At 42.8% G+C, this 25,003-nt stretch overlaps 1 protein-coding gene across 2 annotated transcripts; it reads right to left on the bottom strand.

Annotated features, from left to right (window-relative positions):
- Nucleotides 1-1,831: 1,831 nt before the first annotated feature.
- LOC115096144 (dual specificity protein phosphatase 13-like) lies at nucleotides 1,832-24,345 on the bottom strand. Of its 2 annotated transcripts, none has more exons than XM_029610654.1 (4): nucleotides 23,863-24,345; nucleotides 19,979-20,162; nucleotides 7,891-8,111; nucleotides 1,832-2,089 (listed from the first exon to the last, which is right to left on the bottom strand). In XM_029610654.1, the coding sequence occupies exons 1-4, from the start codon at nucleotides 23,867-23,869 to the stop codon at nucleotides 1,872-1,874; spliced, it is 630 nt and encodes a 209-aa protein (XP_029466514.1). In that variant the 5' UTR covers nucleotides 23,870-24,345; the 3' UTR covers nucleotides 1,832-1,871. The 2 variants fall into 2 exon arrangements, with proteins under 2 accessions (XP_029466514.1, XP_029466515.1); XM_029610655.1 differs by having other exon boundaries at nucleotides 19,979-20,155.
- Between the last annotated feature and the right edge of the window lie 658 nt (nucleotides 24,346-25,003).

Genomic DNA, 25,003 nt, shown 5'->3' with positions numbered 1-25,003 from the left:
CAAGGAGGGCCGAGACCGGGTCGCAGGTAGGCGGCGGTTCCGGGGCCGACCCGGAATCGCAGCAATTAGTGAGAAAATACTTATCAGAAGATCTTAAGTATAATAAATGATGATGATGATATCTTGTTTATTGCCTGCCATTTTTAATTTTTCTAGTAAAATAAAATTGTTAAACTTATCACATCCTCATACATTGCAGAGGGTTTCTGGACTAACATTCTCACACTTCCCTACTTTTATCTCTGTTTTCTCTCCTTACCTCTGGGAGACTTGGGATGGGTTATACACAAAGCCCGGCAGGAAGAGGGCTTTTCAGATGAGCCCCCTCTAGGAAACCATCAAGGTGCCGTACTTACATTCGCTCCCTCGGCCCGGGACATCAAGGTGGGAGGACCCCGCAGTGAAGCAGTATATGTAGGAGGAATTTCTTCCACAGCCTGCCACAGATGGAGAATATTAACAGAAAATATGTCGACCATGGAAGCATGGGAGTGGGAAAAGATGTTCCTTGAAAGACAGCATAAACACATCCAAACGATCTCACGTAGATCGAAAAGTGAGCTGCTTAATTACTCATAGTCAGAGCCCCTAGTTTCCTGCAACAAAGTTTTTAAGATTCTGTGGCAAGAGTTAGCAAATTCTGTTGTAAATGTTTCCAAATTTTGAGGAAATTATTTGGCAAATTTGCATATGCAAAAAAAGTCAATTTTTTTTAAATTGAAAACCATTTATGTTGTTTATTTTTAAATATTTAATCTTCATACAAATACAAAATGTACCAAGTACAAAAATGAACAATTTATAAGACATATTAGTTATAAACCTTTAACAGTGAAATGCCACTTTTGTTTTGAATTGAAATAGTATAAACATACTTTTCATATTTTCCTGAGAAAGTCCTTGTTGTCTTACCTGGATTGGCTACTTTTGGAAACAAGATACTGGGCTTTAAGGATCCCCATTATAGCAAGTCTTATATTCTTATGTGAGTTCTCAATTATGTGGCAACATTCTAATTATGGTGTTTCTCTCGGGGCTACATAATCTTGGGAGGCTAGAGGCACTGCCCAGAAATGGAGCTATGAGGAGAATTGAGAACTGTTAATCGAGTGGTCTGCATTCTTGTTAGGGCGAGAAGTGCTGGCCTTGAACTAAGGTCTGCCTGGTTCAGCAGAATGGCTTTGAGGGATCCAAGTTCAGATTACTGATAGCCTGGTATATGGCCTTGCCCCGGAGGATCTGGATAGGCTCTCGGGGGTTCAAAAGGCCTTCTGGCACACCAGGAAGACATTCCCTGCATTTAGAAGGCTCCGAGGCCAAGTGACGGTGTGGCATCTTGGTGGAGGATCCGTGAGCTCTTAATCCTGATGTTATGTTATGTGATAAAAAAAAGTATTGAAGCACTGTGGTAAACTTGTAAGTAGAAGTTGTGTTTCAAATATTTACCATGTCTATCCATGGAAAGGAATACAGTGGTAAGTGACCTGGACTAGTTTAGTGGACTGGATTTAAGCTTTGCCCCAACCATGAGTTTTTTCAACCTTGATTGGAGTTTCCTGTTTGTTCATACCTACAGTACATTGTAAGTAGGGAATATTTATTTTAGCATTTATGGTGCAATTAGAAACTGTTGCCCAGCCATGAACCTACTGTGCCTTTCCATTGATATCATTACCTAAGAGAAACAAAATCATTTATACCTCTGCCTAGTAGAAATGAGGTTTGATCTCAAACAAACATTGCCAGAGAGATTTATCCCACTGACAGTAGTCATATTGTCCAAATAGAATGTTGATCATATAATTACAATAAAGAAGCCATTTTCTCTTGGTGGGATGGATGCGCATGTTATTAGAGTGTATCAGACAATGTTAAGGTTCCATTCTGTCCAATGCATTCCTTTCTTCATTTAAACTGATGTCAAGATCCCGTAGCTGTCTTAGGAATCCCATATTGGGGCAGATGTCTCTGTGAGAATTTACTATCTTGATGGCTTTCACCAGATTCACGTTTTCATGAATCATTAAATAGGCCAGTACCAAAGCTGCAGACCGACTCACTCCCATAGCACAGTGAACGAGAACTCTACCTGCAACAATTCAGTAAGACAAAATAATCAGACAAGTGCAAAACTATCTCAGCTACAGAAGGGAAAAAAATCTGCTTGGGGCCAATGTACTAAACTACATTAACATTGGCTATTAGCATGGTGCTTAATGTGCGCATTAACAGCTGATTTTAATGATATGCACATGTTAATGTAAACAGTAGACTACTTATGTTAAAGTACATGTGTTCATATGGATGCTAATGTAAAACGTTATCTATATATCCCAGAGGTGTAGTTAATATTTTTGCATTAATGCATCTGCATTACATTTTGTGTGCCTTAATGTGCGTTATTTTTTTCTGCACTAATAGGTAATGAACTGTTTAGCATACTTTGAGTTTCATTACCTGATTAACATAGATTTTTCATTAACGCTATCACAAGCTAATTTATGTGCATTAACATCGCTATTAACAAATGTTAAATGCTTTCATTATATAATGCAAGTGCTGAACGTGCATTAACACTTATGTTGCCATTAGTGCAGTTTAGTACATTAGCCCCTTGCTTTGGGTAATATGAACTCAGCCCAGAACTGAACTGTTGCAAAGCAAATGTTATTTTTATTGCATTACTTCCCTATCTGCTGGTGGTGGTGACTTTTCTAAGCTTTTACAAGTCCTCCTAAACTTTGTCTTCATAGACATCAAAGCAAAGACTTCAGTGAATGTTCATTGTAATTTCTACCTTTAAAGTTACATTGTAAACCGGTATGATGTATGCATACTAATACCGGTATATAAAAGTTTTTAAATAAATAAAAATAAAAAAATATATTCAGTGTGCAATAATTGATTTCCCAGAAAGACACACAGCTCTTGAAAATTGAGTAATTAATACAGACCAAGGTGGTGGTGTTAGAACTTTTATGAACAGCCACTGAAGTACTTGGTATATGTACCTGGGCTCTGTCACCATAGTCTCTATCCTGGTAAAAAAATCTCTGTGCTCTAAGCTTTAAGGAGGAGATTCTGCCTCACTGGCACAGTTAAGACTGTTAATAACATACAGCTAAGTTGATTCCAAGAGAGGGACCAAGGAGACCTATTTTGCTGGAGGGTTATCAGTATTTTTTGGGGAAATAGAAATGCCTTTCATTTGCAGCTATTGCTCTGGTCTCACCCCATAGAAGATGCTGGGTGGGGATACAATTGGGTCAATATTAAAAACTGACCAGTTAAGTAACTTAGCCGGTTAGAGCCTATCTGGCTAAGTTCAATGTATATTCAGCGCCATAGCTATGCCGCTGATTAGACGCATATAACTGAGTGTTTAGCTGTATAAGACTAACCAGCTAAGTTTAGACCTGCTCTATGGCTCTTCTAGCTTAGCTGTACAACTTGTGTGGCTAAGTCTGAATATCAGCAGTTAGCCGGAAAAGTTGCACTTCTAACTCGCCCACTACATGCCTACTTTTAATGCAGATACCTTTTTAGCTTATAAGGGACTCATATTCAGCGGCCACTACTTAACTGCACAAGTCCTGCTTTTCTGGCTAAATAGCACTAAGCGTGCTTTGAATATTGACCTCAGTATGTACGGTAGATATAAAAAAAAATTCTAGGATCATCCAGGTTATGGACCAAGATACCAGACTCATAGCATTCATGAATGAGAATGGTGTTAAATGTAATAAAATTCTGTTTGAAGGAGAATTCCTTGTATGTACATTAGAGAATAATTAGGGTACAGAATTTTCTGAATTTCATAGAATACACTGTAGCAGTTAAAATTTGCAATCACAATGATTAAAATTACAATGATTAATAATTCCAGGCTCAAAAGGATCCTGTTAACTTAGCAGAGTTAAAGCACAAATTTGGATGAGATACACTGGACTGTGTATGTGGAAATAACTTGTATTCCTAATGAACTAATTCATGCCTTTTGTTACTGTTGGTGGCTGAAGAATTGTAAGCGGCTGAAGAACGTAAACTGAGAATTTGTCCAATTTAGTATTATAATTTTCTATGTTATACTTTCCCTAAGTTTTAGACTTTCTCTAAGCAACCTTAACAATCTTCTTCAGGAAGAAAGATGGGCTATATATACCATGAGATATTTACTAAGGGGCCAATTTTCAGGAAGCTGGTGAGCATTCAAATATTCTCCTTAAAGTTAGTTGGATAACTTGTCCGGGATATTCAGTGGGATAAACATCCTATTGAATATGCTTGATTAAAGATATCCATTTATAAGTAGCTGGCTTAAAAATCCTAACTGGCTATTGCCTAGAGACACTAAGCCACAATGTTTTTTCACAAGAGGGGACCCATTATTGCATAGGGCTGTGGCAGTGATAGTGGGGGCCCCTCCCCCGAAAAAACATCTCTGCTCTATGGTACGTGCTTTTGTGTCACAGCCAAACACCACAGGACAAAAGAACGTGCCTAGGGGTTCTTTATTGCGTTGGTCTCCCCAACCTCAAGGGGCCGCCATCGCCTGAAAGTGCCAATCACTGGAAAATTAGCCGCAAAAAGATAGAATTCAGCGAGTGTCAGGGCTGACCCCTGGCTCAACCCAGCGTCACCAATCGAGGTGGACCTGACTACCCAAAAGTACAAAAATAGAATGATGTGCTTACATGGCGATGGCCCCTCCCCCCAAATGTAAAGGTAATCATTGAGGATCAGAGGTCTGCACCCCCTCCCCCAAAGGTAAAGACAATCATTGGGGTTCAGTGGTCCCCACCCATGTTCCCCCCAAAAGGTGAGTAAAACAAAAAGGTCGGGTCTGAGTGTAGGCCAGACACCACCCCAAAGGTGTGAATAGTAAAAAAAAAAAAGTAGGCTCACGGCCCCCTGCCCCACCTGAACCTTCAAATGTCATGCTCGGTCCCACGTTGGGGCTGGGGCACCCCCTAGCATCCTCGGCACCGTTTTTCAAAATGGCGCTGACCTGAATTTGCCCCAGTCAAGGATCAGATCTTGGGCCATGTGGTGCCCTGGCTTTATCACGGGGCTGGAAGCAGCATTTGAAGGTTCGGGGGGTGGGGTGCGGTCAGGAGTGGGAGAAGCCCGGAGCCTACTTTTTTTTCTATTCATACCTTTGGGGAGGGCTGCCTGGGGGGGGGGGGGGGGGGGCGGGGGCAGACCCAGACCCAGACCCAGACCAAACATTTTTATTTTACTCACCTTTGAAGGGGATGGGGTGGATGCCAGTGTACCCCAGTGAAAATCTTTATCTTTGGGGGAAGGGGATGGGAATCCTTGAGCCCCATTGATTAGCTTTACCTTGGGGAGAGGGGAGACCATCACTGCATGGGCTCATTGTTGAGATGTTTTTACTTTTGGGGAGTTGGGACCATCTTAAGTGGCGGCCCTGGGTCAGCACTGGTCCCCACTCAACTTTCCCATTTTGCCACAGGAGGTTTTTTTTTTGGCCAGATCTTTACATGTGAGGAGGGAGTCTTGGAACCCATGTTGGGGAGGGGGGGCCCTGCCTCGCCTCGCCTCACATTTACTGTGTTTCAAATAAGTGTTATTTTTATGTGGTGGCCACCTTCTCTGTCAGCCGCAATAAAATATTTGCATCATATTGCCTGTTAATGATCTTCTTTGCATGCATTTGTATTATTCATTCATGAAAAGAAGGTCATTTTATTAGGGGCAGGTGCCAGGGCGGGGACATGCAATATTGCCTATATCGCATGATATGATGTTTAACGCATGACAGAGCGCTACTATGGTTTGCTGCATCTTTCAGTAGGCTTTACTGTAACTGGTTAGGTTTTAAAGTTAGGATAATGTGACACTTAACTGGACATATTTTTAAAAAATCCAGTTAAGGGTCAGCAAAACACATTCTGAGTATTTATGCCCAATCCTCAAGCCCTGCACCTCAGAAGACAGTTACAAATAATTTGGGCCATAGCACCCAGCCCATCAATTAAAAAAAAAATTAAGACAATGCCAAACACCCCCCCCCCCCCCTTTTTCTTCCCCATTTTATCCAGAAAAAAGATGATCCACACCTTCCCCCTTCCCCATCCACCTGCAACTTCTATCCCTTACCCTGGATTCTGCCCCCCACCGGGACCCCTTCTCAGATTAGCAAACCTCCAGCTTGGAGCGATAGTCTCTAACTCATTCCTGGCACGTCTAGCATTGCTTTTTTTTTTGTGTGTGTTATTTCTGCTGCCACCTAACCAGCTATCTGGTCACATGCGGCTGGATAACTTTAGGTTTCCTCCGAGATAGGCCTAAAGTTATCTGACTAAGAGGGTTATTTTCCAATCCGCGAAAGGCCACTTATCGTGTGCGTTAGGGCCTTATCGCAGCGGTAGCATTCAAATTAGGTGTAGGGGAGGAGTCGGGGAGGAGTTAGGGAGAGGATTAGGGAAATAGGCTGGCGGCACCCCTGCCGGGAACAATGTTTAGAACATTATTGCCGGCAGTTTTACGGTGGTGCCATGCCCGCGATAAGTGTGCAGCACAGCCGCATCGCGGCAGGCAAAATCGCACGGCCGTGGTGCGGCCGGCTGCAGGCTATCACCCTAGTGCCCCCTTCTTCGGCCCTCCTTTACCTCCGTGTTCATCATTCTGCAAGGAATGATGAATTCTGGCCCAAATTAGCCATATTCAATTGAAAATTAGCTAGGTTAGCTGGATAGCTTTACCTTGGCCCGGAATACCCTCAGAAAGCCCCTCTTTTAGATGGCTACATTTTAGTCAGATAATGATTTATCTGGCAAAAATATAGCCAGATAAATGACTCGATGTTCAAAAACTTGCCATTTAGCCAGATAACTTGTAAGTCAGGAGTGGCCAACTCCAGTCCTCTTTGGCATTAATTTACACACAGAGTACGTTATAGTATATACCTGGTCTTTTAACATAGAAAAGCCAATTTTCAAACCCCAGTTGGCACCCATGGACCTGCAAGCTGATTTTCAATAGCCACTGCTATTACTAGCAACGGTAACATGGAATAGACTTAGTTTTTGGGTACTTGCCAGGTTCTTATGGCCTGGATTGGCCACTGTTGGAAACAGGATGCTGGGCTTGATGGACCCTTGGTCTGACCCAGTATGGCATTTTCTTATGTTCCATAGGGAGTTTCCCTTTGAAAATCCCATGGTAGGCTGGTGCTGCAGGGACTTTTTACTCCACAACTTTGCAGGTGCAATGTATATGGGATGTGAGGTAAAGATTTTAATTTAGAAATCCCCATGCATTCTTCCATAGGCCCACCCTATCCCTGCCCCCAGCTCCACCCAAGTTCCCTGCACAGAAAAGTTTACATCCATACTTTTCGCTGTATTGGAGGGCAGGGAGGTAGATTTTAAAATGATTTTTCCCATGAGTGAGCATCTGTTTACCCACAGAAATCCCATTGATAATTGTCCTCTTAATTATCACAGCTTGTTGCTCTGAAAATCAGATTGCTCAGTTACTCTAGTTATTTTATAATTTTCATGTACAGCAGCATCAGTTTAGTAAGAGTGAGTCTCTTGACAGAGTACTGAATTACATGCATTCTGGAAAAAACACATATACTAAATTTTGAAGGCTGTTAATGGATTTGAGGAAGGAAGAGTGAGGTATCTTATGTTCACATTTCGAATTTAGTGAAATAAAGGAATTTGTATGAGAGAAAATACAATAATTTTGATCATAGAAAGAAGAGCTCTTATTTTTAGATGGGAATTCTTGGCTATTCTGTAACTTTTTTTTTTTTTTTTTAGGACTGTCAGGAAATGCTGGCTGGATTATTTGGGCCTATTGGTTCAACTTCACAGTTCTAAACCAGCAGTCACCTATGCTTTATAAAGCCTTTACCTCCAGGTGTATCTATGCCATGTTTTATAAAATTAGCAGCCTTATAGAAGAAGGCGCTGATAGCAAACGATGGATCATCATAAGCTTCGATTCCATAATAATTAATGCAAAGGTCTTCATAGTATCGTGCTCCCGTGTTAACATTAAACTTTCCATCCGCTGCATTAAGAATATGAGTAATCCCCAATTCTTGGAGAAGAAGTTTATTTCTAGCAGCCCATCTGTTGAAAAAGAACACAAAGTTTAATTATAAAATGACTTGATTCCGAGTTGTTCATTATTCTAAAACAGAGCTTCTCAAACTGGTTTTGGTAATCCTACAGCCAGTCAAATTTTCAGGACATGCACAATGAATCTGCATCAGGTACATTAGAAACTCAGTGGAGATCATTTTAAAAGGAGTTATACGTTAAAAAGTAGCATATATTGTAGTAATTATCAAAAGCGTATTTATGCGCATAAACCCTTTTAGTAATTCAGCCCTATGGAGTGAATTTTCTTTTTTTTTTTACTTTCTTTCTTAAAGGGCAACACAATACCATACAAGGCACAAGGATTTCTTTTTGTACATTATACATAGTTGAGTGGCATACATTATACATCAAGCTCTCTCATGGTAGAAAAGAACAGAGCAACAAGTCCTGCGCATAAAAGATGAACAGCACCAAAGCTTAGAACAAAATAAACAAGGACAACCAAGAGCCTTTTTTGTCCAAATATTTCTAGTAACTATTCCAAATCTTGTCATGCAAAGTCATCTCTTGTTTAAGGGAATAAGTCAACTTTTAAATCAGAGCTTTGTCATGCGCCTCAGGTCCAAAATAGGGGCTGACTTTCACATGGTTGCTATGACAAATCTACCCGCATGGAGGTGAAAGAAGCTATTTTAGCCAAAAGATCTTCATTTAAAATTTGGAAGAAGGATCTAACAGAAGAAAATAGGATAATGCATAAGCGTTGGCAAGTTAAATGTAAGACATTGATAAGACAGGCTAAGAGAGAATTTGAAAAGAAGTTGTCCGTAGAGGCAAAAACTCTCAGTAAAAACCTTTTAAAATATATCCGAAGCAAAAAGCCTGTGAGGGAGTCAGTTGGACCTTTAGAAGATCGAGGGGTTAAAAGGGCACTTAGAGAAGATAAGGCCATCACTGAAAGATTAAATGATTTCTTTGCTTCGGTGTTGTTACGACTGTTGCTGCCCGACGTCTCCACTCCGCCCTCCTTACCTCTCTCCTGTGGTTGACGGACGTTTGGCTGCCGCGGCGTCTGCCTGCTGTCCTCTCCGGCGTCCCCAGACCGGCTTGGGCGCTGCCTCCTGCCATGCTGTTCAGCTGCCTTAGGGTGCGTGCGCCGCGCGGCCCTGCTTCAAGTACGTTCAGTGGCGCGAACCTCAGGGGCGTCCCCCTGTGATGACGTCATGCATCCAGGACACAAAAGGCTTATGCGATTGCTAGCTAATCGAGTTAGCAAAGGTTTCCTCACGGATGGGATTCGCTCTCCGTACCTTGCAACTCTGCCTCCTTCGGACCTACTCTATATGGGGTACCCGCTCCTCGGGGGCCTCTCTCTCTTTCTTATCTTTCAGGTCGCAGTCTGGAACCGGTACTCGCTCCTTGAGGGCCCATGTTCCTGGACTCGCTACTTGGACTCCACTTCTGCCAGGAAGACACCACTGCCTATAACAACTGTGAGTTACCATCTCTATCTCTCAGAGCTATTCCCTGGAACCAAGTACTCGCTCCTCGAAGGCCTGCCTTTACTCCAGCTCCTGTGCTCCACACTGAGAGACCGCTGCGTGAGTAAATTACCAACGAGGCTCTATTCCTGAACTCTGCATATCCTGCTACTACTCACAATATCAGTTCTCTCTATTACAGCACAGCTATTGTGGGATCGCTGTTCCAGAGCCTGAGGGACTACAAGCCCAACCAGGCTACTTTCCAGCTCACTACTGCCACCTCTGGTGGTTCACCAATCCTGTATAATAAAAGAACTAGTGTGTGTGTCTCCTAGGCTGAGCCTGACCTGTGCCCCCTCACGGGACTTTCCCCCGTGGGTGTGGTCATCTGCCACAGGTTCAGGGATCCACCCAAAACCCTTACAAATAATAACAGGTGTTTACTGAAGAGGATGTTGGGGAGGAACCCCTACTGGAGAAGGTTTTCATGGGTAATGATTCAGATGGACTGAACCAAATCATGGTGAACCAGGAAGATGTGGTAGACCTGATTGACAAACTGAAGAGTAGTAAATCACCTGGACCAGATGTAATACATCACAGAGTTCTGAAGGAACTAAAAAATGAAATTTCAGACCTATTAGTAAAAATTTGTAACCTATCATTAAAATCATCCATTGTACCTGAAGACTGGAGGATAGCTAATATAACCCCAATATTTAAAAAAGGGCTCCAGGGGCGATCCGGGAAATTACAGACCAGTTAGCCTGACTTCAGTGTCAGGAAAAATAGTGGAAAGTGTTCTAAACATCAAAAATCACAGAACATATAGAAAGACATGGTTTAATGGAAAAACGTCAGCATGGCTTACCAAAGGCAAGTCTTGCCTCAAAAATCTGCTTCACTTTTTTGAAGGAGTTAATAAACATGTGGACAAAGGTGAACCGGTAGATGTAGTATACTTGGATTTTCAGAAGGCGTTTGACAAAGTTCCTCATGAGAGGCTTCTAGGAAAAGTAAAAAGTCATGGGATAGGTGCGATATCCTTTCGTGGATTACAAACTGGCTAAAAGACAGGAAACAGAGTAGGATTAAATGGACAAATTTCTCAGTGGTAGGAAGTGGTGAGTGGAGTGCCTCAGGGATTTGTATTGGGACCCTTACTTTTCAATATATTTATAAATGATCTGGAAAGAAATATGACATGACGTAATCAAATTTGCAGATGATACAAAATTGTTCAGAGTAGTTAAATCACAAGCAGATTGTGATAAATTGCAGGAAGACCTTGTGAAATTGTAAATTACAATTTGTTCTGAAAGAGACCACAGCGATTGTGTAGTACTGAGGATCCAGAGCGTTACATCTGGTACCGTTCATAGATTATACATACAACATTTTGATGAAGATATAACATTCATACATCTATTTATTTAAAAAATTTTCTATACCGTCGTTTAGTAATATACCATCACAACGGTTTACATTTCGGCACGAAATAGGTTGGTTTGGTTTCTAAGTTATACTATACTCTATAATAGGGGCTAATGAGTAAAGATGGCCAGCGCCATCTTTAAAGATGGCGCTGGCCATCCAGTGCTCCTACCATGTGACAGGGGCCGGCCAATGGCACGGATACCCTGTCACATGGTAAGGGCAAAGGGGCATCAGCGCCATTTTTTTTAGAACAGGTGATGCCTGGGAACGGGAAATCTCTCCCCGAGGCCCCCCGAGGCCCCCCTGGACCACCAGGTAAATTTAAAAAGGTTTTGGGGGGGGTCGGGAGGGTGGGGTCGATTTAAAGGATCAGGTGGGTTTTTTTTTTTAGCGGCGCGGGCCTCCCTAAAAAAAAAGGGTCAGGAGGGTGGGGGAGGCTAAGGGGGTTCGATTTAAAGGGTCGGTGGGTTTTTTTTTTATTGGGCCATCGGCGCCATTTCAATTAGTGGCAGCCAAAATGGCGCCGATGGCCCGAGAGCGGGAGATTGCGCCGGGACCCTTTGCCCCCCCCCCCCCCCCCACTGGACCACCAGGTAATTTAACATTTTGGGGGGGGTTCGAGAGGGTGGGGGAGGGTAAGGAATTGGTTTTAAAGGGTCGGGGTGGGTTTAGGGGTTGTTTTGGTGTGCCGGTTTTCCCGCCCTCCCCCAAATAATTCCCGTGCCCTATTTAACGATACAATACAAATGCCCCTGACGATAAATCGGGGGCATTTGTATTGTATCATGCACTCTAACGATTTAGGACGATTTTAAAATTATCTGACGATAATTTTAATTGTTCAAAAACGATTCACATCCCTACCAATTATGTCAATATCATCATTTGCTGCTATTCACTCTAACTCTCCCATCTTACTTCTTAGACTTCTGGCATTGGCATACAGACATTTCAAAGTGTGGTTTTTGTTTGTATTAACAACCTGCTTTTCAGTTGTTGGGGATAATTCGGAAATCATTAGCTTTGGTGATTTTTTACATATAAGCATTTTTCCCCACTCTGGTGGGGCCTCCCAGCTTCACCCAAAGGAGTTTATTTTAGAAGTTACACCTCCCAGTACACTCCCTGCCTGAGGTCCTTCTTATAATTTACAGAGAGATAGATTTATAAGCCTGATACCATTTAGGGGCAAAAGGACTCTCACCTGGAGAACCAAAGACCTGTGAGCCTACTCTCAGGACAAGCACAATGACATCTTGTAGGTAGGTAGGAAAGCCAGTGATGGATCCTGCTGTGAGAGACAGTGAAGGCAGAAGAGATATCCAGGTTAAAATTAAAAGTATTTTTTGAACTTCAGCAGTGTGCGGAGGTTTTTTGATCCCCCTTCTGCACTGGGATTTCAGAGCGGAGAGCTTGCCTGATCCCACTGACTTTTCCCCAAGAAATGTTAACAGGAAAAAGAACAATCAAAGATGAAAGGAGCAAATAAACTAAAAGCATTGATAAGACAGGCTAAGAGAGAATTTGAAAAGAAGTTGGCCATAGAGGCAAAAACTCACAGTAAAAACTTTTTAAAATATATCCGAAGCAGAAAGCCTGTGAGGGAGACAGTTGGACCATTAGATGATCGAGGGGTTAAAGGGGCAATTAGAGAAGATAAGGCCATCGCAGAAAGATTAAATGATTTCTTTGCTTCGCTGTTTACTGAAGAGAATGTTGGGGAGGTACCCGTACTGGAGAAGGTTTTCATGGGTAATGATTCAGATGGACTGAATCAAATCACGGTGAACCTAGAAGATGTGGTAGACCTTATTGTCAAACTGAAGAGAAGTAAATCACCTGGACCGGATGGTATACACCCCAGAGTTCTGAAGGAACTAAAAAATGAAGTTTCAGACCTATTAGTAATAATTTGTAACCTATCATTAAAATCATCCATTGTACCTGAAGACTGGAGGATAGCTAATGTAACCCCAATATTTAAAAAGGGCTCCAGGGGCGATCCGGGAAACTACAGACCAGTTAGCCTGACGTCAGTGCCAGGAAAAATAGTCGAAAGTGTTCTAAACATAAAAATCACAGAACATATAGAAAGACATGGTTTAATGGAACAAAGTCAGCATGGCTTTACCCAAGGCAAGTCTTGCCTCACAAATCTGCTTCACTTTTTTGAAGGAGTTAATAAACATGTAGACAAAGGTGAACCACTAGATGTAGTATACTTGGATTTTCAGAAGGCGTTTGACAAAGTTCCTCATGAGAGGCTTCTAGGAAAAGTAAAAAGTCATGGGATAGGTGGCGATGTCCTTTCGTGGATTACAAACTGGCTAAAAGACAGGAAACAGGAAATCTCTTAACTAATTTATTTCAAAGAAAATATATGTTATTCCTCGAAGTTTTAACATACATTTACATGGGTATTTTATTTTGATTATAGCACCTAATGCCTCAGCTTCAGGTTTTAACGATAGAAAAGCCTTTCGGCGTACCTGAGTACACTTTGCTAGGTCAGGAAATCGTCGGTTCAGTGTGCTGCGGCAGTCAAAAAAGCAAACAGAATGTTAGGATTTATTAGGAAGGGAATGGTTAATAAAATGGAAAATGTCATAATGCCTCTGTATCGCTCCATGGTGAAGACCGCACCTTAAATACTGTGTACAATTCTGGTCGCCGCATCTCAAAAAAGATATAGTTGTCATGGAGAAGGTATAGAGAAGGGCAACCAAAATGATAAAGGGGATGGAACAGCTCCCCTATGAGGAAAGGCTGAAGAGGTTAGGGCTGTTCAGCTTGGAGAAGAGACGGCTGAGGGGGGATATGGTAGATGTCTTTAAGATCATGAGAGGTCTTGAACGAGTAGATGTGAATCGGTTATTTACACTTTCAAATAATAGAAGGACTAGGGGGCATTCCATGAAGTTAGCAAGTAGCACATTTAAGACTAATCGGAGAAAATTCTTTTTCACTCAACGCACAATAAAGGTCTGGAATTTGTTGCCAGAGGATGTGGTTAGTGCAGTTAGTGTAGCTGAGTTCAAAAAAAGTTTGGATAAGTTCTTGGAGGAGAAGTCCATTGACGGCTATTAATCAAGTTTACTTATGGAATAGCCACTGCTATTAATTGCATCAGTAGCATGGGATCTTCTTAGTGTTTGGGTAATTGCCAAGTTCTTGTGGCCTGGTTTGGCCTCTGTTGGAAACAGGATGCTAGGGACTTGATGGACCCTTTGTCTGACCCAGCATGGCAATTTCTTATGTTCTTCTTATGTTCTTAAATAAAAACGGTCTGGCTAGGGAGTCTATTAGGGAGTCCAGCCATAGCCTTCAAGATTTCTGCAATTGTAAAAGGGGCAGCCGATCTGTCAGTTTGCCTATTAGCTAACCCAGGGAGGTTTATTTTGCTCTGCCATACCACATTCTTTCTGATTAGAATAAAACTCCTCAAAAAAAAAACCCAACACCTCCCTAAAAACATGATTCATTTCTGCCAACTGATACATAACCATCCCCCTGCAGTCTCTGAATACCATGAATGAGCATTTGGAGCGACCTCTTCCTGAGGGCTTTTGATATAGGGCCCCAGGCTTGTTGTCATGCTCATACTTGCTGAGGATAATCTAAAAGATTCCTTAGTGCCAGAAACCTGTAACTTCTGAAGCTTCTCCCTACACCTCTGTAACGTTCTATGCGTCCTAGGACAGCAGCTAACTTTATGCCTAGCTTGCTTCCAATTGATGAATGCGCCTCTCCAGAGATTCTTCTTTTTTAAGTCAGTCTTTTTTAAGATGACTAGCAAAGCTAATAGTTCTAGCTCTCATGTCAGCCTTGAGCATTTCCCGTAATAAGACGACTTTGCTCTGACCCCAGCGTGTACCTCCTTGCAGTCCTTAATAGCATTAGATATCATAGTCAGGGCCCCTGACGTCCCACGAGTCTGTGGCTGCAGTAAGGGCTGCAAAATTTGGCTCTTGCCATGGATTTGGCCAAGCCCTGGCCAAATTGCCACAGGAGACCATGGAACTTATACAAAAAAATACATTGGTGGCAGTGGGAAGGCGCTGGGCGCATTGCTTCTCTCCTGCCCTCCTGCCCCACAAGAGAATTATTAGTGTCAGTTTGAATGGTGCAACTTTCCCCTCTGGGCCCCCCCCCCCCTACCACATGATTCAAAACATGAAATTCAGGCCCAGCAGGAGAGGAGAAGGCAGCAATGGAGGAGCTGCAAGGTTGCCCATCTCTTCCTTCTGTTTAACTTTATGAGCGGATGAATGGCCATTCTTGCACTCCAAATTAAGGATTTCAGGAATCCATTTAGCCAAGAATCCTACCAGATCACTGCTTTCAACCATCTCTGGTAAGACCACTATTCACAGGTTTAAGAGCATAAGAACATAAGAACATGCCATACTGGGTCAGACCAAGGGTCCATCAAGCCCAGCATCCTGTTTCCAACAGTGGCCAATCCAGGCCATAAGAACCTGGAAAGTACCCAAAAACTAAGTCTATTCCATGTTACCGTTGCTAGTAATAGCAGTGGATGTTTTCTAAGTCAACTTAATTAATAGCAGGTAATGGACTTCTCCTCCAAGAACTTATCCAATCCTTTTTTTAAACACAGCTATTCTAACTGCTCCTATTTTCCAAGTATTGCTGCTCATCAGCCATTCTCTTGTGAGTGTGCTTCAATACTTTTAGCCTCTGCTGAATAGCCATCAGGTACATCTCCAGGCCTTCTACACGTTCAATAATACTATCATTCCGAGCATTTGTCTCCCTGACAGTGGAGACAAGTTGTGCCACCTTGTCTATCACTGTTTCTAGTTTAGAATCTAAACTGGTATGATTTGTTTTGCCCAGTTGCTGCAAATACCTTATCCTGCTTCCACCATTTCAGCGGGCAGCATGGCTTCAATCGTAATCTCATCCTCCGACACCATGTCTTCTGAGGCTGGGATTTTCTAAGACAGAGTTTTATAGCTAGATCTCTTTGAGTGTGAGTACTTGCTCACCCCACAGCATTGGAATTGACTACTTGGTGCCTTTGTCAGCCAAATCCGATAAAACGTTTTATGCAGAAAGGGTTAAAAATTAACCACATCTACTACTAGGAGCAGGAGTGATCCAAGTCCGCAGCCACCAACTACAGGGACAGTGACCCACGGAGTGAATTTTCAAAGGAGTAGCAATTTTCAAAAGTTCATTTATGAGTGTACCGTATTTTCTGGTGTGTAAGTTGTAGCTTTTTTAAAAAAATGTAATTGGAACAACTTATACACCAGTGTGACTTATATACAGCTTTTGTTCTCTCTCTCTTTCTCACCGGTACATCTGTGCCCCACCGACTGAAGTTTCTCTATCTCTCCGGCATGACCAAGATTTCTCTCTCCCACCAGCACATTCTTGCCCTGCCAACCAAAGACGAGACTCAGGGCACTCATGTACGGTACTTGCATGACACTCAGCAGACTCACTTCCCGACTACGCCAAATCCGCAAGCCCGGCAGAGGACAAACAGGTGCGTCTTATCTACCGGTGCAACCTATCTACCAACTTTTTCTGCAAAATAGATGTTTATGGAGGGGTGAGACTAAAACACCGGTGCGACTAATGCACCAGAACATATGGTAAATCTTTTTGAAAATTGCCTCTTTTATGTACAAATTTTTCTCGTGCAGATTCATTGTGACATCCTGAAAACCTAATTGGCTGTCTGGTTACCAGGACAGATTTGGTCAACCAGCAAGCAGATTTTTCAGTGCAGAAAAATAATTTGGGCCAGATTTTCAAAGGGGTACGCGCGTACCCCTTGAAAACCTGGCCCAAACTCCCCCTGCACACGCCGAGCCTATGTTAAGTAGGCTCGGCGGCGAGCGCAAGCCCCAGGATGCACGTAAATTCTGGGGTTTTCCTGGGGGGGGGGCGTGTCGTGGAGGCGCGTCATATGGGGTGTTCCGGGGGGCATGTCGGGGGCGTGTCGCGGCCTGCATGTCATCAGGGGCGTTCTGGGGGCATGGCCGCGGCCTCCGGACCAGCCCCCGGACCAGACCTTGACACGCCGGCGGCCGGCCCAATGCGCGCAAGTTATGCCTGCTTCGAGCAGGCGTAACTTGGACAACAAAGGTAGGGGGGTTTAGATAGGGCCGGGGGGGGGGGGGTGGGTTAGGTAGGGGAAGGGAGGGGAAGGTGGGGGGAGGCCGAAGGAAAGTTCCGTCCGAGGCAGCTCCGATTTCGGAACGGCCTCGGAGGGAACGGAGGCAGTCTGTGCGGCTCGGCGCGCGCAGGCTGCCGATTTTGGGCAGCCTTGCGCGTGCCGATCCCGGATTTTAATGGATATGCCAGGCTACGCGCGTATCTATTGAAATCCTGCATACTCTTGTTCGCACCTGGTGTGCGAACAAAAGTATGCATGTGTGCAAATTTCTAAAATCTACCCTTTGTGCCAAGTCGCCTCTGAAACAGAGAAGTGTTCAGGGATCAAGGGGAATTCCTGCCTTCCCTCACCCCCTTGAGAAGAAGAATGCTCTTTTGCAGATGTGGGTAGAGGGAATGTGAACTGAATCTCTGAGTTTGGATTTTGCCTGGATCATATTCATCTGATCATATTCATCTGATCCATTTGGATAAAGACAATCAGACCCATCTCTACTGATAACTTGCCATATACATCACTTCATTATAATACATAGTAACATAGCAATGACAGCAGGAAAAGACCAAATGGTCCATCAAGTCTGCCCAGCAAGCTTTCCTAAGTAGCAACTGCCACTCCATGCAGCCTACTGAATCAACAGTGTTTTATTTCATTTTCATCTATTATACCCATTTATGACATACCAGTATTCAAATGTTGCAACATGAGTAAGAATATTTTCAAAACAGACTTCGGCACGTGAATCCGCTTTTAAACATGTCTGGGTTGTGCCAGTCCACATATGGACATACACGCGGCGTAAATTTCTACATGTATATTTACATGCATACTTTATAAAATATTAAGTGTATACAATCTATACATAAGTACTTTCTCCATGAAGTTAGCATGTGGCACAATTAAACTCTGGAATTTGTTGCCAGAAGATGTGGTTAGTGCAGTTAGTATAGCTGTGTTTAAAAAAGGAGTAGATAAGTTCTTATAAGAGAAGTCCATTACCTGCTATTAATTAAGCTGACTTAGAAAATAGCCATCGCTATTACTAGCAACGGTAACATGGAATAGTCTTAATGTTTGGGTACTTGCCAGGTTCTTATAGCCTGGATAGGCCAGTGTTGGAAACAGGATGCTGGGCTTGATGGACCCTTGGTCTGACCCAGTATGGCATGTTCTTATGTTCTTATGTTTTCCATCCCCACACCTTCTGTGAAATGGGGGGGAAAGCGTGCATGAAATTGGGTTTTGTGCATACTTTTCCCCTCACAACCCACACTGGCTTTATTTTGAAAAGGCGATTTACATGCATAAACTGGGGTTTATGCTTGTCAATTCTTTAGAAAATTGTCCCCTAAAAGACTAATACGGAAGTGAAACATAATCAGTGTCATCAACAGTATCATTAATAAACAAAATAATGCCCGTCATGTCAGCTAACTTTAATATCAAGGGGGCAATTTTTAAATCTGCCCGCATTGGTGCATAAGTCTGTGAGTATTTTCACCTGTGAGTTTTCTAAGTTTTCAAAGGGAAACTATGAGCCTACTTTCCATTTGAAAACTGCCACAGGAGAAAGTACCCAAGGGAATTTGAGCCTGCATTTTCTGCAGTTACTTTTTCCTGTCAGCACAATGCATGCTGGCTTTCCTGACCTAATCTTGTCTGCGGAAATGCCTTCAAACACTGTTTTACTCATGTGTGAAAGAGCACGCCTGAGAAACCTCCCAGAACAGTGTAAAGGACAGGCCTCAGTCATCTGGTCTCAGGCCACCTTAACACCAAGCCTTATGGGTATCGGGTGACTCCCAGAGCAGGGTACATAACCTAGGCTCAGGGAAAGCAGAGGGAGGCCTGGGAATCTGAAAAGAAGACCGTAACCACGAGTAGAGAGGGCAGGCAACCCCTGGAAAGTAAGAATGTTAAATAGTTGCAGTTATGAAATACTATGGCAAATGTCGAAGATTTGAAGCACTGAAAATAAAAGCACTAAAAAAAAAAAAAGCCTTGACCGCTCATGTGCCACACCATGGAAATGGCTTTCAAACTTGCCCTTCCTAGTGCTACCTACAATGCTGAATAGATATCATTACAATTTCTTTTGATTAGGATTACGATGTGTGCTACCATTACAGGATACCAGGGTTCAGTTTTCAAAGGATAGCTGACTAAGGCCTGGATTCACTAATGCCGCAAGGCATATTGAATCCCGGCGGTAATGGGGGGGCGAAGCGGGGGGCGATCCTGCACTAGCCGGCAGCGATCGCACCTCAGCGGTGAGATCGCTACTGGCATCGCGCCAAATAACTACACCATAAAAGGTGTAGTTATTTGGCACGAAATAGGCAGCGATACGGAAGCTTACCGTTCCGCTGTCCGCGCTGCGCTCGCAGAGTCGATACCGGTGCCGCCCTGACTCCTCCTCTTCCGGGGCCGACTCCGCCCCAATGTTGTTTTCTAGCTGGTAGCTCAAGCGTGCGATAGCTTTAAAAAAATAACCCCCTAAGGCCCAGAATAACAGAAGCCCTCTAGACCATTTAAGCGATCATAAACTTTGCCTTATGAATACAGATGACTTATTTAGTTTAAATGACTGACAGATATTTACAAAGGGAAATATTAAATTGTAAATCGCATCAATTGGTGGAGACTTCAATTCTTTTAAATGGAGACCGTGCTCAGAATGTTTGGCATAATTATACTTTCTAAGTATTGGAATTCTAAAGTTTGTGTTACTCTTTAACTATTTTATATTTTGCATCATCAAAGAATGACCGAAGAAATACCTTATTCTCAGTAAAATCTGAATAGTAAATAATTGATCTTACGCATCTCCGATATAGAGGTTGGGCCAGACTTGGTCCACATGATTATCGGACCCTCCTTTTAGCCAGAAGAGTCTCTGAAGTTCACATATCATTGGTGTCATGTATTCTTTTACTTTTCTTTTGCACAGCCGCGAGCAGCAATCTCTGGTGCTAAACATTCTTCTTTTCATTGAGGTGCTAAGAACTAAATATTTTTTAGAATTAAAAGTTTTATGGATAAATATTCCTGCAAGCACTGCTTTCTCTAATTAATATGGCTACATATTCTAAGGACTTCGAAAATTAAATCAGCGACCGGATTCACCACAGAAGCCTGCTGAATCTTGAACACTTTCTAGGAATGTTCATTATCTGGAAACGAAATGGGAAGTTTTGAGAAAACTTCCCATTTCATTTCGTTTTTAAAAATGGAATGAAGGAAAAACGAATGAAATTTAGTTTGTTTTCATTCATGTCATGTTTAAAATGGAGTATCAAGCTACAAATTTCCCTTGTCCTCACAAACCCCTCCCAGGGCTCCTTTGTTCCCCCAGCCTCTCTGGAGTTTCTTACTGCGAGTCTTCTTTCTTCACAGAAAAAAGTCTTGGGATAAGAAGATCTGGGGAGGCTCGGAGGGAGGAATTGATGGAAGGCTCAGGAAGAGTTTGTAGTCCTTATTTCTGTTTTTCAGTGGGAGGTGACCCAATATTTCTTCTTTTGTTTTTCATTTTTTTTAAAACAAACAATGAAATACAAAAAAAAAAAAAGAAATAGAGATGCAAAACAAAATGGAAAAAAATGTGTGTACACAACCATAGTACATTCCCTTCGAAAACTGTCCCAGAAAACCTACCTGCACATATTTCCATCTGCTAATTTATCTGGGTAATTTTTCCCGAAAAATATATACACAAGCTTATGAAGCTTCATAAATATATGAGTAGGTGCAAATCCCTTCCCTATCCCACCCCTAGGAATACCTCTTGACACTGTGAGTAAAAGTATGCACATAAAGACCCTTAGATGATAACTTTCAAACCGGCATACAGATGCATATATGTGCGCGCGTGCCAAGATAAGCGGTCGTTAAATAACATTGGCGTGCATGTTATAAAATAGCCTGGCCAAGCGTACATGCGTGCCAACTTTTAAGCTGATGCACGCATAGGTGCATAAATTCCACTTCTACCGTGTAAATCAGCGAATTTTAAAAGGGGCACATGTCTACGCCATTGCCAGTTTAATCAGTTCGTCCACCAGTTCACCCAGTTAACAGCTAGGTCCTCCAAACCCCCCTGGTTTGATATTCTACACTGCCCCCAGTTACTTCAGATACTTTAAATACCTCAGAAATGGCTCCATCTTTTTATTTTATTATTTACATGTCCTCCATAGCAGAAGTAAAGTTACGTGGCAGGGGACCTGGGTGCGCACCGGGACAAGTAACTATTTATGTGCACATCTCTTGACCAGGCCCCAAAATGCCATACCCCGCCCAGACCATGCCCATGCTCTGTCCTTCTGGAAGCCTTTCAAATGTACGCGCAGTGGGTTTTCCCGCACATAAGCCCGGGTTTTAAAAGCCCTGTGTGTGTAAATTTGGGGGGTTACGTGCGTGGCCGGGCTTTGCGCGTGCTGTGCGCATTTTACAAATGGCCTGGCCACGTGTGTAACCCCCGGTACGTGCAGAAGTGCCGAGCCTTTCAAAAGGGGCGAACCGGGGGCGTGGTCTGGGCGGCACAGGGCCAGCTGGGACAACGGCCATTAGGCCCTGTCCCAGGGAAGCATGCACCGGCAGCTGGCTGGTGGACGGAAGATACTTCTGCTCCGGAGGAGCAATAAGTATTGAAACAAAAAAATTTGGGGTAGATAGGTAGGGGTTAGGAGTCTGGGTGGAGAGAGGACATGGGAGTAAGGTGAGGAAGGGGGTAGGGAAGTTCCCTCCCAGTACGATCCTTAATTGGAGCGGACTGTGGGGGAACTGGGAAAAAGGCTGATCATGTCGTCGCACATAAACTACAAAATCCGCCCCTGCACACGGAAGAGCCCACCCGCACACGCGGATGTTAAAAATCCGGGGCGCATGTTATGAAATAGCTGCTTCCATGTGCGCGCGGGTCTCAAAATCGACCCTATAGTTGGGTGCTTTTTAAAATAGGGTCAGTGTGCATAAGCCCAACTTATTAGGGAGGAGGAATAGCCTAGTGGTTAGAGCAGTGGACTATGAACCAGGAGACCAGGGTTCGAGTCCAGCTGTCACTCCTTGCCCAAGGTCACAAGGAGTGCCCAAGGTCACTCCTTGTGACCTTGGGCAAGTCACTTTACCCTCCATTGCCTCAGGTACAAAAACTTAGATTGTAAGCCCTCTGGGGATAGAGAAATACCTACAGTACCTGAATGTAAACTGGTGTGATATCTCAACTGAGATAGAATGTCAGTATATAAAATAAATACATTTGCACATCTGCTGATTGATGTGCACACAAGGCTTTTAATATTCACCTCTATGTGTGTACTTTTACTGCATATACAGTGAGTAATTTTCTAAAATCCATTTCTACAGTGGCACACTGTTTCATCAGTAGAGATGGCTTTGAAAATTACCCTTCCTATGACCTCTATATTAGGTCTGTGATCCGTGAGTACCTTAATCTTAATGGGGACGATGCCCTCATTAATACAAAGTGTGTGAGTATTCCTTTCCTACAGGCTTTGCATCAATTCTCAAAGGGAAAGGACACACATACATTCCCTTTGGACACTGGCATGGGTACAGACTATCTGATGCTTGCACCTGCTTTGTATGCAGGTAGAATTTTCAAGGAAAAACGGGACCATTGAACATGCAATCTACATTCGTTTTTTTTCATCCCTCCCCATGCTGTAATCTTGCTCCCAGGCCTGCCTCCTGTCAATGCGTGCTGTAGAAGAGATTACATACTTTGGGGGATAAATTTAAGACTGGCCACATAAGTACAAAGTCTGCATGTACTGATTACTTCTGGACTTTGTACCAGTTTTCCCAAGAGAAAATACGTGCTGACTTTTCCTTAGAAAATTATCTCAGGAAAGACACCCTGCCAGGGCACCTTGGCCTCTGCTAATTGGTGTGAGTAGTTTTAATGGCAAACACTGTGTGCAAAAGAGGTAAAAATTCAAAAGTAGGTACCTAATTCCAAACTCTGCCCCCGAGAATGCCTCTTCTCTCCCGTGGGTAAAAGCATGTGCCCAGAGGGAGGATGATTTAATACTATCCATTTCCTTGGGTAAAGCAGTGTTTAACCCACAGAGGTGGCTCTTAAAGTTACTGCTTTGAGGATGGGTAATTTTCCTTTTACTTGAGTAAATTAGTATTGGCCCGGGTAAATGACTGTCAAAACTTCTCTCCCCGTGGCTTCAATTGATCTGATATGCTTGGGCAAATAGGCATGGCTACACCAGACAGCAATTATATCTTTCACTTGTCTGGTGGTGAAAGACACTTATTAAGCAAGAGTCCATATGAGCATCTACTGTGAAATAATCCTTAATCACAGTTTGGGATTGTCTGACGTGACCATTAAAGGGCAATAATTAATTCATTTTGACAAATGTATGGAATCCTCAATCAAGGTGAGGTTGCAAGAAATTATATAGAGGAAACAATGAATTCTTACTCTGAAGATCTTATGGTATAAGTGAGCTTAAGACAACTTGAGGCATGTGGAGATAAAGCGAGATGGCCAACGTCACAGCAAGCCTCAGTAACAGAAGCATGACCTAAGACTCGGCTCTCCTTGTTCCTAGCACATTACATCAGCCTCTAAGTCATTTCCTGTCCCTTAATATAAGTGGAGAGTCTTGTACAATCAGAATTCAGGAAGAGACCACCAGTCTACTGTGAGCTTCATAGATATTAGCCATACCTTCCATGTGCTAATCCCTCTTTTTTGATTGGCTGCAGCTGATAACACTGATGGGTTCCTTTAACAGGCAGTCATCATGATGGTTCCAATTCCCCAGCTGGATTTCTGACTTCTTAGCAGTTGTGGTGTCCTCAGCATCTTGCGGTTTCATCTAGAGTGTACTGGAGCTTCTGGCTGATTAATCAATTGCATCATTCCGCTGTTTAAGATACCTGCAGATTAAATGCTACTTACATTACTTCAACCTCTCAGGTGATCTTATGTCTCCCAAAAAAAGTATGTTGCACAGGAGAGTTCCTTAATCTCTTTGCTGGACGGATAATCACGTTCCATGTGCAGAACCAATTGTCACCAAAGATGAAATGGATTTCTAAAAAAAAACACAAACATACAATTTCACTTAATTAAAAAAAAAAAAAAAGAGAGAGGCTGGGGGGAGAGAAGAAAAGACTTTCCTAAAATACTAAACATAAAATGACTGTCTAAAGCAAGGTATAAGGATGAAGTGACAGCTGACATCACTGCTGTCCTGTCATTGTGTCACAATTGCATCTTGCTCCAATGAGCAAGTGCCATGTGGATGGAGAGACACGTGACATTACAGGGCTCAGGATTTGGCTGGAGAGAAGTAAAAGAATGAAGAGCTCAGAGTCTGTAATGAGCGGATGGATGGTTGGATGTGGCGCACGGATTCTGGAACACGAATGCCTGCATCTGTGTTCAGTTCATATGCTCTGGAGCTGCCTGAGATTGTGCCCTATTTCCCAGGGGGTTGCTGTATAGACCAGCAGACTAAGGAGAATGCTTCAGATATTGAGATTGTAATATATATATATATATATATATGTAAAGAGTGAAGCCCTTGAAGTTGTTATTCAAGATGCCTTTAAAGCCAGATATATTCATTACATGTATTTATTTTTCAGCTTTTATATACCATAAACACAGCAGAATGCTGACCGGAACAGTGAATATAGTGACAAAAGTTAAAACCAATATCATTTAAAACAAAGAAAATAAGATCAGCGCATCTAAAATGTTTTCTTGACTAAAAGAAGTGTTGAGACATGGAACTCTTAGTACTGTGCTGTGTGAAATTAGACTTCTGTTCTACGGATTAATGTATCTTAATGACTTTAAG

The sequence above is a fragment of the Rhinatrema bivittatum genome, chromosome 7 (assembly GCF_901001135.1).
Source record: "Rhinatrema bivittatum chromosome 7, aRhiBiv1.1, whole genome shotgun sequence".
Classification (NCBI taxonomy): domain Eukaryota; kingdom Metazoa; phylum Chordata; class Amphibia; order Gymnophiona; family Rhinatrematidae; genus Rhinatrema; species Rhinatrema bivittatum.
The sequence above is the reverse complement of the archived record's forward strand: the minus strand, read 5'-3'. Positions and strand labels throughout refer to the sequence as shown.